Raw genomic sequence first — 12,911 nt, forward strand, 5'->3', positions numbered from 1 at the left:
GTGTAACCCATGTGGTTCAGACCCATGCATTTATTCCATTCTGCACGAGGGACGCAAACCCTAGTCCTCCGGATGAGAGGCGAGCATGCTGACCACCAAGCTAAAATCCTGGGCCGGCTAACTTGGCAGCCAGCACACTATTGAAGTTGTCAGGGAGTGTGATTTAAGCGTATGCATGGCTGGCCTCCGTTACACAAGCTATAGTAGCCTATGACCTACTTTGTGTACCTTTTGTAAATTAATTAAATAAAATACAAGGAAAGATCAAACTTTTGTTTTTTATTGGAAGACATTAAGATGGTAACCCCCTGGCCAGCTTTGCAAATAAACAAGTATCGATCCGATACAAGCAGTCCTGCATCATGTTTACTCGAGTAAACATGATGCAGGACTGCTTGTATCGGATTGATACAAGCTGTTATTACACCGATATCCAATATGAATATTTGATCGGGGCACCCCAACTTAGAATATGCCAAGGGCCAATAGAAAAATGAGCTGTGAGCCAGAAAATGCCCCAGGAGGCCACATTTTGGACACCCCCTGCTTGCTTTCAATGCCGACTGAACTCTGAAGCCTGGTGCAATGTCACATGTGATGACCGTTCGAGAGCCAGCGTTTTGTGCCAATTTTTTGTGGTATTTGTCCAAAAAATTCCAATTGTACTACTTTAGATGAGTCAACGTTACTGTGGTAATATGTGTTTACCATAGACCAGTGTGGTTCTCAACCTTTTTTCAGTGATGTACCCCCTGTGAACATTTTTTTAATTCAAGTACCCCCCAATCAGAGCAAAGCATTTTTGTTTGAAAAAAAGAGATAAAGAAGTAAAATACAGCACTATGTCATCAGTTTCTGATTTATTAAATTGTATAATAGTGCAAAATATTGATCATTTGTAGTGGTCTTTCTTGAACTATTTGGAAAACAAGATATAAAAATAAATAAAAACTTGTTTAAAAATAAACAGGTGATTCATTTATAAATAAAGATTTCTACACATAGAAGTAATCATCAACTTAAAGTGCTCTCTTTGGGGATTGTTATAGAGATCCATCTGGATTCATGAACTTCATTCTAAACATTTTTTCATAAAAAATTAATCTTTTAACGTCAATATTTATGGAACATGTCCACAAAAAAATCTAGCTGTATATTGCATTGTTGTATTTTTTCACAGTTTATGAACTTTCATTCATATTTTGTTGAAGTATTATTTAATAAATATAATCATAAAGGATTTTTGACTTGTTGCTATTTTTAGAATATTAAAAAAAAAATCTCACGTACCCCTTGGCATACCTTCAAGTACCCCCAGGGGTACGTGTACCCCCATTTGAGAACCACTGCCATAGACTACTAAAAAGCCTCACCTCAGTTTCTGGTGTTTTTGCCCCTTTTTAGTGACCTGTCTCCTCCCGTGGAAACATCCCAGGATGACGATTCTCCCACCAAAGAGCTGGATTCTATTTTACAAGATTTGATGAGTCTGGGATCTCAGGTCAGCTCATAACTTCCGAAAGTGCTCTGCAAATTATTTGCCTCTTGCCAAACATATTTTATAAAAAACCTAGACCTAGAAATGTCACTATTTTTAAGAGCTATTTAGTTATTTTTAGTCGTTCACTTTAAAGTTAAGTTAAAGTTAAAGTACCAATGATTGTCACACACACACTTGGTGTGGTAAAATTTGTCCTCTGCATTTGACCCATCCCCTTGATCACCCCCTGGGAGGTGGAGGGGAGCAACGGGCAGCAGCGGTGCCACGCCCGGGTATCATTTATGGTGATTCAACCCCCAATTCCAACCATTAAATTTTTTTAGACGATAATCTTAATTTTAGCATGAGACTTTAAACTGTTTATAACTTTTTTAACTGTTTTACATTTTTTAACTGCTTTTTATCTAACGAATTGTTCGTAGGGTAATTTGTATATGCTTTTTTAATGTGTATTTTTCTTCTGTTTTCAAAGTTATTTTTTTCTTGGCCTCTCTATTTCTTTGTGGTGTACAGCCCTTTGTACTTTAACTGTGGTTGTTTTAAAGGGTTTTAAAAATAAAGTTGGTATGGTTTGGTATGAATAATCATATTTTGTCTATTTTACTTTAATAATGTTAAAATGAGAAAATGCTTTTCCTCACATATGAAATCTCCTTTAAATATATCACAACATCCCGAGGATGCTTAATTTAAGAATTGCACGTTGTATATTGCTTGTTTTCAGAATAAAATACATATTTCTATCTTAAACGTCCTGCTAATTTCTGGATATAGTGTACAAATCTAGGATACTTTATCAAGTACAATTATCTAGCTGCACAGACAGATCACTTCACTATTTTTTAGTATTTTCTCCCCTATAATCTAGTCTTTTTATTTAATATTCTGACAGCTCCATTTTGCAATGTGGCCTTAAAGACCAACAGAGAGCACCATTGTTTCAATAAGCATTCTGATGTTACCCAAGAGCCTTACCTCGGTGATCTTACCTCTATGTAGGATGCAGAATCTTCACCACTTTTACAAGAGACAACAGAAGATGGCCAACAGGGAATCGTCAGTATTTTGGATTTAGATGCAAAGGATTCCGCAGGGAGCAAAAATGCGGAGAGTATAGACAATCTTCTTGGAGGGCTGAAGACTGACCTGGAAAAGATCGGTGTCCGCAACACAACCAAGGGTCACTGTGCCGCCTGTAACAAAACCATTGCGGGGAAGGTATTAAAAACATTACATCAACCATCAGCGAAGTGTAGACATGAATACATTAGTTGTCATTTTTTTAATGTGTTGCTTAGATGATCACAGCCATGGGTGAAATGTGGCACCCGGAGCACTTTGTGTGTGCGGTGTGCACGACAGAGCTGAGCACCACAGGCTACTTTGAGAGGGAAGGACGTGCGTACTGCACTAAGGACTACCATCAACTCTTCTCGCCACGCTGTGCTTTCTGCGGAGGGGCCATTGTACAGGTGTGAGAACTTTGTTTTATTCATATTCATCACTATGATTTACAGCAAGGCCAGCATGGTGGAACAGGGGTTAGTGCATGTGCCTCACAATACGAATGTCCTGAGTAGTCCTGAGTTCAATCCCGGGCTCGGGATCTTTCGGTGTGGAGTTTGCAAGTTCTCCCCGTGACTGCGTGGGTTCCCTCCGGGTAGTCCGGCTTCCTCCCACCTCCAAAGACATGCACCTGGGGATAGGTTGATTGGCAACACTAAATTGGCCCTAGTGTGTGAATGTTGTCTGTCTATCTGTGTTGGCCCTGCGATAAGGTGGCGACTTGTTCAGGGTGTACACCGCCTTCCGCCCGAATGCAGCTGAGATAGGCTCCAGTACCCCCCGCGACCCCAAAAGGGACAATCGGTAGTAAATGGATGGATGGATGGATTTACAGCAAATGTTAGGCCATTGTAATGGTCTGTTGGCATCTCCATAATGGATTTGGTTTTGAAAGTGAGCCTTCAGGGGAGACTTGCACTTAGACAAACTTTAATGATCTACAAGGGAAATTTTGTTCAACACAGTAGCTCAGTTACAATGATGGAAAGTGTAAGGATGGAAAGGACAATGCAGGTATAAATAGACTAGATATAGCAATGTAAAATATAACATCTGCAAATATATACAATAGATACTTAATATCTGTAAAGTATATTATATATACAATTATAATATGTCTATAACATTTATACAATATATACCAATTACTATGTACGACATAGACACAGTATATGTGGTAGCCCCAGCATAGGTGATGCAGCTTGAAAAAATAAAGAAAAACACATCTACATACTGTATTTATATATACATATAGAGTACAAGCCACAAGTTTGGACGCAGCTTCGTATTCAATGTGTTTTCTTTATTTTCATGACTATTTACATCAGGGGTATGACGACAAAATAACGTTATTTATTTATTTTTCATTTATTTTATTTTATTTTATTTTATTTTTAAATTGATCTCAACTCTGTACACTGCTGCTGGAATTTTAACTTTCCTGAAGGAACTCTCCTGAAGGAATCAATAAAAGATAGTACTATCTATCTATCTATCTATCTATCTATCTATCTATCTATCCATCTATCTATCTATCCATCCATCCATCTATCTATCTATCTATCTATCTATCTATCTATCTATCTATCTATCTATCTATCTATCTATCTATCTATCTATCTATCTATCTATCTATCTATCTATCTATCCATCCATCCATCCATCCATCCATCCATCCATCCATCCATCCATCCATCCATCCATCCATCCATCCATCCATCCATCCATCCATCCATCCATCCATCCATCCATCCATCCATCCATCCATCTATCCATCTATCTCCATCCATCTATCTATTTTGCGGCCCCCACCTTAATATGAGAGTTTAATGTTAGTGCGACCCGCGAGTTTTATATGAATGGCGCTTGACAGTGTTGTGTTATTGGGGTCCAAAATGGCTCTTTCAACGTTCTGGGTTGCCTACCCCCTGCGTTGGTGGAAAAGCGGCAAGTGAGTGAAAGCGACAGACGTTGCCATGGAGACGAGGGTTTTCTTACGTTCCCGGCTGCAGTCACACCGCGACACCTGTCCGTCGGTAATAACAGTCCCCGATAACCTGGACCAATTCAAACTGTTATTTGTTATTTTTATTGTTTAATTTGCACTTCCTCACACGATGAACACTATATATATTTCTATATGACGCCGGATAAAAGTCCGGGAGACGTCACTTTTTTGCGCTCGCTATCCCGGTACTTTCCTGGCTATTATCCGCCGACCCGCGTGTTGCTGTAGGGAGGGAAAGCGGAAAAACACACATTGCGGAAATAACTTTATTCTCTGTGCGTCCGCTAAATACAAATATATTCCATGCTGAGGAGGATGGAAAAATTTTCTTCGGAAATCTTTTCTCGCGGCCCAGCCTCACCCAGACTCTGCATCCAGTGGCCCCCAGGTAAAGTGAGTTTGAAACCCCTGATTGTAGATTGTCACTTGAACGAACACATGTGGAGTTATGTACTTAACAAAAAAAACATGTTTTATATTCTAGTTTCTTCAAAATACCCTTTGCTCTGATTACTGCTTTGCACACTCTTGGCATTCTCTGGATGAGCTTCAAGAGGTAGTCACTTGAAAGGGTTTTCACTTTACAAGTGTCATAGTTTTGATGCCTTCAGTGACAATCTACAAGGTACATAGTCATGAAAATAGAGAAAACGCATTGAAATGAGGTGTGTCCAAACTTTTGGCCTGTACTGTATGTATTGTAAATGCCCCTTCTAGCAGTTATTAATGATAAAAGCCACTTTGAACAATAGAAATAAAACCAAATGAGTCAAAATAATCCACAAAGTCAAGAAAGTTGCAGTAAAAAAAAAAAAAAAAACACGCTTAAAGCGAAGTGAATTGAAGTGAATTATATTTATATAGCGGTTTTCTCGAGTGACTCAAAGCGCTTTACATAGTGAAACCCAATATTTAAGTTCCATTTAAACCACTGTGGGTGGCACTGGGAGCAGGTGGGTAAAGTGTCTTGTCCAAGGACACAACGGCAGTGACTAGGATGGCGAAAGCGGGAATCGAACCTGGAACCCTCAAGTTGCTGGCACGGCCACTTCACCAAACGAGCTATACCGCTCTGTAGAGAAGTATTAGTGCAGGACAGCAGGATCAGATATTTTTCTTCTTTGGCAGCTAAGTCACGGATGACTACGCTAACTTACGCTCTTGGGTCAGACACTTATTTCGATTTGATGTTTAATTTTTAATTTTATCTATTTTTGCTATTTTTAATGGTACTTTATTATTAATCATTTGTTTTTATTAGTTTTGTCATCCATCCATCCATCCATTTCCTACCGCTTATTCCCTTGTCATCTCATCCATCCATCCATTTCCTACTGCTTATTCCCTTTGGGGTCGCTGGTGCCTATCTCGGCTACAATCGGGCGGAAGGCGGGGTACACCCTGGACAAGTCGCAACCTCATCGCAGGGTCAACACAGATAGACAGACAACATTCACACACTAGGGCCTATTTAGTCCCATTTTATCTAATTATTAGTAATACATTTTCAGTTATGATGAGTGTTGTAGTTATACAATCTACTTATTTAATCATAGTTTTCAAACATTTTAACTTGATGTTTTGTTGATACGGTACATTCATGTTTGTTGACAATGCCTAACATGACTGTACAAGCCAATTCTTGAGTGGAGAGACCTGCCGTGCGATTGTAGTTGCAGTACGTTTCCTAACCACTAGGCCTATTCAGTGTCCGCCCTGAGATCGGTAGGTTGTGAGTTCAAACCCCGGCCGAGTCATACCAAAGACTATAAAAATGGGACCCATTACCTCCCTGCTTGGCACTCAGCATCAAGTGTTGGAATTGGGGGGTTAAATCACCCAATATGATTCCTGGGCGTGGCCACCGCTGCTGCCCACTGCTCTCCTCACCACCCAGGGAGTGAACGAGGGGATGGGTCAAATGCAGAGAACAAATTTCTCCAAACCTAGTGTGTGTCTGACAATCATTGGTACTTTAACTTAACTGTCTCTCTTCTCTGCGAGCTGGCCTCTCCTCGAAATTAGCCTCTGCAATACCGCTGTATCTCCCAGCTGTCTGGAGGAATGTTACATTTTACATTTCGAAACATAAACCGCTTGAAGCCGGAATGTTGTAGAGAAGCATAAGTGCAGGACAGCAGGGTGAGATATGACACAACATAAATAGCATACTGTACCGTAGAGTAAAAAGTTGATGATTTAGTCCAGATGCAATACTAGAAAACCCACTGTAGGACTCATCAGGCAATAATGTGACAACACTGCAAAAAGTCAGTGTTCAAAAACAAGAAAAAAAAAAAAAAAAAAGGGTATTTTATCTGAACTAAGCAAAAGTATCTGCCAATAAAACAAGAACATTTGGCTTGTCAAGACTTTCCAAAACAAGTAGAATTAGCTAACCTCAACGAACCAAAAAATACCTTAAATTAAGTATTTTCTCACTAAAAACAACTGTACTACTCTATGAGTATGTATGTTCTATTGTTTCATTGAAAATAAAACAGCAAAGTCCATTTGGCTGTCAGCTGTTTTAATATGAGACACAATTTTGTCAGTCATGATTTTTTTATTTATTTCATGCTTGAAACTAGAAATGATTGCTTTAAAAAAGTAGTTTCATACTCGTGAGTAGAGATGTCCGATAATATCGGCCTGCCTATATTATCGGACATCTATTTATGATAATTTAATTTATGATAATTTGTCTATCTATTTAATTTAAATAATCCATCTATTATTTATCTATCTATTTAATTTATGATAATTTATATACTTGAGAGTAGAGATGTCCGATAATATCGGCAGACCGATATTATCGGATATCTATTTATGATAATTTAATTTATGATAATTTATCCATTTATTTAATTTATCCATCTATTTAATTTATAATAATTTATCTATCTATTTATGATAATTTAATTTATGATAATTTATCTATTTATAATGCTTTAAAATGTAATATCGGAAATTATCGGTATCTGTTTAAAAAAAGAACAGAGCGCCAATAAACCTTAAAGGCACTGCCTTTGCGTGCCGGCCCAGTCACATAATATATGCCACTTTTACACACAAGTGAATGCAAGGCATACTTGGTCAACAGCCATACAGGTCACACTGAGGGTGGCCGTATAAACAACTTTAACACTGTTATAAATATGTGCCACACTCTGAACCCACACCAAACAAAAATTGACACACATTTCGGGAGAACATCCGCACCGTAGCTCAACATAAACACAACGGAACAAATACCCCAAATCCCTTGCAGCACTAACTCTTCCGGGACGCTACAATATACACCCCCGAATTCGGAGGTCTCAATTTTGGCAAGTATGCTCTAGTATACTCTGGACCGAAGCTGTGTGTCTTCATTATTTTTGTAGCTGTTGTTTTGAGGCATGTTTAAAAAAAAATACAAAAAATAATGCACTTTGTGAAAGTCAAAGTATAGTATTTCCCATAGTTGTAATGTGTCAAGACTTGGACTTTGGAGCAGCTTACTGCAAGGATGTTCTCCTGGGGTGCAAATCGACTTGACTGAACACGATGTGAAGGTAATGACATGATTTAATTTATCACTCAAAAAGTACCAAACAAAAGGCGCCCACAAGGCGGAGGCAAAAACAACTTAGGACATGAAACATGAACTATAAAAACTCACTAAACTGTGGACATATTAAAAAAAACACTTACGGTGACGAGAACTATGGCACGGACCGAATGAACATAAGAGATCCAACAGGGGTAGAGCAAGAGATGAATGATGTCTTTGGAGTAATGTCGCCAGGTCGACTACCTGGCAACTACGGGCTTAAATATATTGACATGATTAATGACAGGTGCGTGAGTTCAAACAAGTGAGGCAGGTGAAACTAACGGTTGTCATGGAAACTAAAACAAACCAGGGTGCGCAGAAACGGGAACTAATGGAGTCAAAAACAAAACAGAACATAACTAAACAGAATCCAGACCACAGAACATGACATAATGGGTATCAGGATTATCTCAGGGAGAGCATGTCCCAAATTCCAAGCTGTTTTGAGGTATGTTAAAAAAAATAATGCACTTTGTGACTTCAATAATAAATATGGCAGTGCCATGTTGGCACTTTTTTCCGTAACTTGTGTTGATTTATTTTGGAAAAGCTTGTTAACATTGTTTAATGCATCCAGCGGGGCATCACTACAAAATTAGGCATTATAATGTGTTGATTCCACAACTGTATACATCGGTTGATATCGGTATCGGTAATTAAGAGTCGGACAATATCGGAATATCGGCAAAAAAGCCATTATCGCACATCTCTACTTGTGAATGTTGATGACACAGCTTTGCAACAGTTGATATTCTAGTTTCAAGCATGTTTTACCCAATATAGGTTGTACAATATCAGCAACAATCTGCAATATCTTACTGAGATCATTTAGGACCAAAACCCTCAAAACAAGTAAAACACTAACATAAAATCTGCTTAGTGAGAAGAATGATCTTATCAGACAGAAAATAAGCAACTATCATCCTTATTTCAGATATTTAATCTTACTTAGATTTCAGTTTTTGCAGTGTACTGTATATGTTTCTCTTTCATTCTGTTTTATATTGTAAGATGAGTCAACTGGTTTATTGAAACTATAGGAGCTAGTAAAGCTACAGACATTGAGTGTCATGTTTAAGGCTAAAATTAAAACATTACCAGCAGATTTACAAAAAATGTTTGTCATCACTTCTAAGAATACAGAGCACAAAAGAAAAGGTCATTTCAAACATGAGTATTCAAAGACAACTTTAAAACAAATGTGTACATCAGTGGTAAGGGTTCAACTATGGAATTCTCTTTACAATGAGATAAAAGACTGTAAAAATATTAGGAATGCAAATCTTTGGGTGTCCCACGTTTCGATTCAATATCGATTCTTGGGGTCGCGATTCGATAATATATCGTTTTTTTTTTTTTCCTCGATTCAACACGATTTTTTATTCAAAAAGGATATTTTTCCGATTCAAAGCGATTCTGTATTCATTCAATACATAGGATTTAAGCAGAATCTACCCCAGTCTGCTGACATGCTAGCAGAGTAGTAGATTTTTTTTAAAAAGCTTTTATAAAATTGTAAAGGACAATGTTTTATCAACAGATTGCAATAATGTAAATTTGATTTAACTATTAAATGAACAGAAAATATGACTTATTTTATCTTTGTGAAAACATTGGACACAGTGTGTTTGTCAAGCTTATGAGATGCGATGCAAGTGTAAGCCACTGTGACAATATTGTTCTTTTTTTTTATTTTTACAAATGTCTAATGATAATGTCAATGATGGATTTTTTAATCACTTCTATGCTGAAATTATAACTAATATTGATACTGTTGTTGATAATATTCATTTTTGTTTCACTACTTTTGGTTTGTTCCGTGTCGTGTTTGTGTCTTCTCTCAATTGCTCTGTTGATTGCAGTTCTGAGTGTTGCTGGGTCAGGTTTGGTTTTGGAATTGGATTGCATTGTTATGGTATTGCTGTGTAGTGGTTTGTTAGATTGATATAAAAAAAAAAAATCGATTTAAAAAAAAATGTGAATCGATTCGTATTCGAATCGATTTTTTCCCACAACCCTAAAAAATATATTCCAATTGAAAGAATATATATAAAGACAGAACAATAAGATCATATGGACAGCCATAAGTGTTTACATTTTGCTTTTTATTTATTATTTTGTCTGGTTTTGTATTTGTTTTGTATTATTCCGTGAGGTGTATATTATTATTATTATTATTATTATTTGTTCGGTTTGTACTTAATGAAGTTTTGCACTTGTTGCGTTTTTCTTTCTGGGGCGGCATAGCTCGGTTGGTTAAGTGGCCGTGCCAGCAACTTGAGGGTTCCAGGTTCGATCCCCACTTCCGCCACCCTAGTCACTGTCGTTGTGTCCTTGGGCAAGACACTTGACCCACCTGCCCCCAGTGCCACCCACACTGGTTTAAACGTAACTTAGATATTGGGTTTCACTATGTAAAGCGCTTTGAGTCACTACAGAAAAAAGCGCTCTATAAAATATAATTCACTTCATTTTTGTGTATTTTTTGTTTGTTTTGATGTATTTGTCAGTTTGTATGATATCCATGAAGTAAGACTATATATTATGTTGAAGGGGGCAAGAAAATATCAGATTTTTCTTCATCCCGCTCCTTCTCAGGCATTGGTGTGTCAATGTAAAATTGTATCATTGAGGTATAATTGTCCTATCGGTCAAAATATGCACATTAACGAAGGAGATAAATAAAAAATGAAACGAAATTGTGGCTAGTACATTTTTTTTTCTTGGTTATTTATTGTTGCAGAACATCTTGACAGCTTTGGACCAGACGTGGCATCCTGATCACTTCTTCTGCACACATTGCGGGGACTTCTTTGGAGATGATGGTAGTCAAAGGTCAAACTTGTAACGAAATGGAAGTTGGTTGTTATTGTTAGCGGGAATGTGTTTGAATAGGTTTCCTGGAGAAGGACGGGAAGCCATATTGTCGCAAGGACTTCTACCAACTCTTTGCCCCTAAGTGTGCGGGCTGTGGGGAGCCTGTGATGGAGAAGTACCTGACTGCGGCTAACGGCACATGGCATCTGGAATGCTTCGTCTGCGCGGTGAGCTCCTGGTCCTCACATGGATTGTGTTCTCTTCCAACCTCCCGTCCATGTGTCCCGCTCTGTAGGACTGTCTGAAGCCCTTCACCGACGGCCGCTTCATGGAGCTGGACGGGCGGCCGCTCTGCCAGACCCACTTCCACTCCCGGCGGGGCACTCTTTGCGGCAAGTGCCGCCAGCCCATCGTGGGTCGCTGTGTCTCGGCCATGGAGAGCAAATTTCACCCCGAGCACTTTGTGTGCGCCTTCTGTCAGAAGCAGCTCAGCCAAGGAATCTTCCGGGAGCACAGAGGCAAACCCTACTGCCTGGCCTGCCATAACAAACTCTTAGTCTGACAAGGAAATATGGAAATCAATCGTTATTGTCCAACTCTTAATTATCAGCCGATACCTATTATATACAGTCATGGAATTCACACATTATTATCCCGAATGTTGTTGTGATGCCCCGCTGGATGCATTAAACAATGTAACAAAGTTTTCCCAAAATAAATCAACTCAAGTTATGGAAAAAAATGCCAACATGCCACTGCCATATTTATTATTGAAGTCACAAAGTGCATTATTTTTTTGGAACATGCCTCAAAAAAGCAGCTTGGAATTTGGGACGTGCTCTCCCTGAGAGGGCATGAAGAGGTTGAGTGGGGCGGGGTTTTTAGTAGAGGGTAGCGGGGGGTGTATATTGTAGCATTAGTCCATCTTAGATGAGCTCTGGCCCAGCGAAACCGGCGCCGTTTCTGGGTGTTGTTGATAAATGGTTTTTGCTTTGCATTGTAGAGTTGTACCTTGCACTTACAGATGTAGCGACAAACTGTTGTTACTGACAGTGGTTTTCTGAAGTGTTCCCGAGCTCATGTAGTGATATCCTCGACACAATGATGTCGCTTTTTAAAGCAGTACCCCCTGAGGGATCAAAGGATATGTAATATCGCTTACATGGAGTGATTTCTCCAGGTTCTCTGAACATTTTAATGATATTACGGACCTTAGATGGTGATATCCCTAAATTCCTTGCAATAGCTCGTTGAGAAATGTTGTTCTTAAACTGCTCGACAATTTGCCCATGCGTTTGTTCACAAAGTGGTGACCCTCGCCCCATCCTTGTTTATAAATGACTAAGCATTTCACGGAAGCTGCTTTTGTACCCAATCATGGCACCCACTTGTTCCCAATTAGTCTGTTTACCTGTGGGATGTTCCAAATACGTATTGGATGACCATTTCTCAATGCTCTTAGTCTTTTTGCCACTTGTGGCAGCTTTTTTGAAACATGTTGCAGGGCATCAAATTCCAAATGAGCTAATATTTGCAAAAAATAACAATGCTTACGTGTCCGAACTAGAGATGTCCGATAATGGCTTTTTTGCCGGTATCCGATAGTCCGATATGTCTGACTCTTAATTACAGATTCCAACATCAACCGATACTGATATATACAGTCGTGGAATCAACACATTATTATGCCGAATGTTGTTGTGATGCCCCGCTGGATGCACTAAACCTTGTAACAAGGTTTTCCCAAAATAAATCAACTCAAGTTATGGAAAAAAATGCAAACATGCCACTGCCATATTTATTATTATAGTCACAAAGGGCATTATTTTTTTTGAACATGCCTCAAAAAAGCAGCTTGAAATTTGGGACATGCTCTCCCTGAGAGAGCATGAGGAGGTTGAGGTGGTTGGGTTGGGGGTCGG

The 12,911-nt window shown here is 38.7% G+C and overlaps 1 protein-coding gene across 1 annotated transcript in view; it reads left to right on the forward strand.

Moving 5' to 3' along the window:
- Positions 1-11,737, forward strand: part of lpxn (leupaxin) — a 19,637-nt gene extending 7,900 nt beyond the window's left edge. Inside the window, exons 4-9 of the mRNA XM_061888012.1 lie at positions 1,405-1,501; positions 2,501-2,719; positions 2,800-2,973; positions 10,916-10,997; positions 11,068-11,216; positions 11,285-11,737. Coding sequence (XP_061743996.1) covers positions 1,405-1,501; positions 2,501-2,719; positions 2,800-2,973; positions 10,916-10,997; positions 11,068-11,216; positions 11,285-11,551 — 988 coding nt within the window. The 3' untranslated portion in view covers positions 11,552-11,737. The remainder of the gene's footprint in view (positions 1-1,404; positions 1,502-2,500; positions 2,720-2,799; positions 2,974-10,915; positions 10,998-11,067; positions 11,217-11,284) is intronic.
- Positions 11,738-12,911: the final 1,174 nt, after the last annotated feature.

Source organism: Nerophis ophidion, linkage group LG26, assembly GCF_033978795.1.
Source record: "Nerophis ophidion isolate RoL-2023_Sa linkage group LG26, RoL_Noph_v1.0, whole genome shotgun sequence".
Lineage (NCBI taxonomy): Eukaryota > Metazoa > Chordata > Actinopteri > Syngnathiformes > Syngnathidae > Nerophis > Nerophis ophidion.